The sequence below is a fragment of the Plecotus auritus genome (assembly GCF_963455305.1).
Source record: "Plecotus auritus genome assembly, chromosome: X".
Lineage (NCBI taxonomy): Eukaryota > Metazoa > Chordata > Mammalia > Chiroptera > Vespertilionidae > Plecotus > Plecotus auritus.
This window is the reverse complement of record NC_137784.1, coordinates 657972-660471: the sequence shown is the minus strand read 5'-3', so window position 1 is coordinate 660471 and position 2500 is coordinate 657972. Positions and strand designations below refer to the sequence as shown.

Sequence of the window (2500 nt, the reverse complement as noted above, 5' to 3'; positions counted from 1 at the left end):
GATAGTAGATGACAGGTGAGATAAATAAATGGGTGGATGGATAGTAGATGACAGGTGAGATAAATAAATGGATGGGTGGATGGATAGTAGATGACAGATGAGATAAATGGATGGATGGATGGATAGTAGATGACAGGTGAGATAAATGGATGGATGGATGACAGATGAGATAAATAAATGGATGGATGAAAGAATGGATGATAGTAGATGACATGAGATAAATGGATGGATGGATGGATGGACGGATGGATATGAATGGATGGGTGGATGGATGGATCGTAGATGACAGATGAGATAAATGGATGGATAGATGGATGTTTGGTAGATGACAGATGGATGGATGGATGGATGGATGGATGGGTGGATGGATGGATAGTAGATGACAGATGAGATAAATAAATGGATGGATGGATGGATGGATGTTTGGTAGATGACAGATGAGATAAATAAATGGATGGATGGATGGATGGATGGATAGTAGATGACAGATGAGATAAATAAATGGATGGATGGATGGATGGATGGTAGATGACAGATGAGATAAATGGATGGATGGATGGATGGATAGTAGATGACAGATGAGATAAATGGATGGATGGATGGATGGATAGTAGATGACAGATGAGATAAATGGATGGATGGATGGATGGATAGTAGATGACAGATGAGATAAATGGATGGATGGATGGATGAGTGGATGGATAGTAGATGACAGATGAGATAAATGGATGGATGGATGGATGGATAGTAGATGACAGATGAGATAAATAAATGGATGGGTAGATGGATAGTAGATGACAGATGAGATAAATAAATGGATGGGTGGATGGATAGTAGATGACAGGTGAGATAAATGGATGGATGGATAGTAGATGACAGATGAGATAAATAAATGGATGGGTGGATGGATAGTAGATGACAGGTGAGATAAATGGGTGGATGGATAGTAGATGACAGATGAGATAAATAAATGGGTGGGTGGATGGATAGTAGATGACAGGTGAGATAAATAAATGGGTGGGTGGATGGATAGTAGATGACAGGTGAGATAAATAAATGGATGGGTGGATGGATAGTAGATGACAGATGAGATAAATAAATGGATGGGTGGATGGATAGTAGATGACAGATGAGATAAATAAATGGATGGGTGAAAGGATGGATGTTTGGTAGATGACAGGTGAGATAAATGGATGGGTGGATGGGTGGAGGGAGGGTGGGAGGAGAAAACACGTGTTTGCTGGATGGACAGAGCTCTGAGCTTGGTTCTGAGCAGGGGCGCTGTGCATGGTGCCTGAGAAGTAGAAAGGGGGGGGGGGGCGACGTCCCCAGGCCCGGAGAGGCAGCCAGGACCCCCGTGTCCCCTCAGGGTACAGCAACACCACGCTGGCCAGCCTGTACCTGCCCTCGGACGGCAAGTACTCCCTGCACCCCCTCATCCTGTACAACGACGAGCACACGTGGGCCTTCTTCACGCAGCTGGAGGCCGCCGTCCGCGAGGGGACCAGCCGGCACCCCCAGGCTCCGGGGAGGACGGAGGACAGCCTGTTCCAGGTACCCCCACGTCCCCCTCCTCTCCCCGCACGTGCAGCCACGAGGGCTAGAGTTGGGGGGCCCTGAGGGGCTCGGGTGCTGGCCGGTCCCCGCTCCAGGCGTTTGTGGGTGCACAGGCCCGGAAGGAGAATTCCTCAGGAAGGGGAGCAGCCGATCGCACAGAGGGAGCGGCGGTGCCTGCGCCCAGTTCGCTTGTGGGGGCGGGGGGGGGCCCCCACAATTTCCAAGCACCTCGTGCCCCCCCATCCCCTCCCCTCTGTCCAGAGAGACTCGTTTGAGGTTGACGTGCCAGCCGGCTGTGTGTCCTGCGGGGCCCACTCCGGCGTGGGCCGGGGTGTGCGGGGACACAGGGTCGGGGGCTCCGGGGTGCGGCCGGGGCGGCTCCCTGGAGGGGTTTGTGGAGGGCAGAGCGCACGTGAGGGGGTGAGTCGGGTTCTGTGCGCACATGGGAAGGAGGTGATGGAGCTTGGGGCTGAGGGGCCTGTGGGGCAGGGGAGAGAGGAGAGAGTCAGGCAGACAGAGGGACAGACAGACAGAGGGACAGGGAGGGACAAGACAGACAGAGGGACAGACAGAGAGGGACAGAGACAGAGAGGGACAGACAGACACAGAGAGAGGGACAGACAGACAGAGGGACAGACAGACAGAGGGACAGGGAGGGACAAGACAGACAGAGGGACAGACAGAGAGGGACAGAGACAGAGAGAGGGACAGGGAGGGACAAGACAGACAGAAGGACAGACAGACAGAGGGACAGAGAGGGACAGACAGACACACACAGAGAGGGACAGACAGAGAGACAGAGGGATCCCTGTGAGGCCCGAGGGGGAGAGAGACAGGGGGACAGACAGACAGACCGGGAGGGAGGGAGGGAGGCAGAGAATGAAAACAAAAAGCTGCCCTGAGCCCCCAGAGGTGCGGGGGGGGGGGGGGCGTCCCTCCACCC

At 53.3% G+C, this 2500-nt stretch overlaps 2 protein-coding genes across 4 annotated transcripts in view; both read left to right on the top strand.

The window, feature by feature from the left end:
• DHRSX (dehydrogenase/reductase X-linked) overlaps window positions 1–2500 on the top strand; it is a 259390-nt gene that overhangs the window by 170217 nt on the left and 86673 nt on the right. The gene's annotated exons all lie outside the window — the stretch shown is intronic.
• The window catches only part of ASMTL (acetylserotonin O-methyltransferase like), a 29352-nt gene that overhangs the window by 18480 nt on the left and 8372 nt on the right, over window positions 1–2500 (top strand). For all 3 annotated transcript variants that reach the window (XR_013959802.1, XM_080653377.1, XM_080653378.1), the window contains exon 9: window positions 1370–1554. Coding sequence is in view for 2 of the 3 variants with exons in the window: in XM_080653377.1 (XP_080509503.1) it covers window positions 1370–1554 (185 nt within the window). In the remaining variant the exon portion in view is untranslated. The remainder of the gene's footprint in view (window positions 1–1369; window positions 1555–2500) is intronic.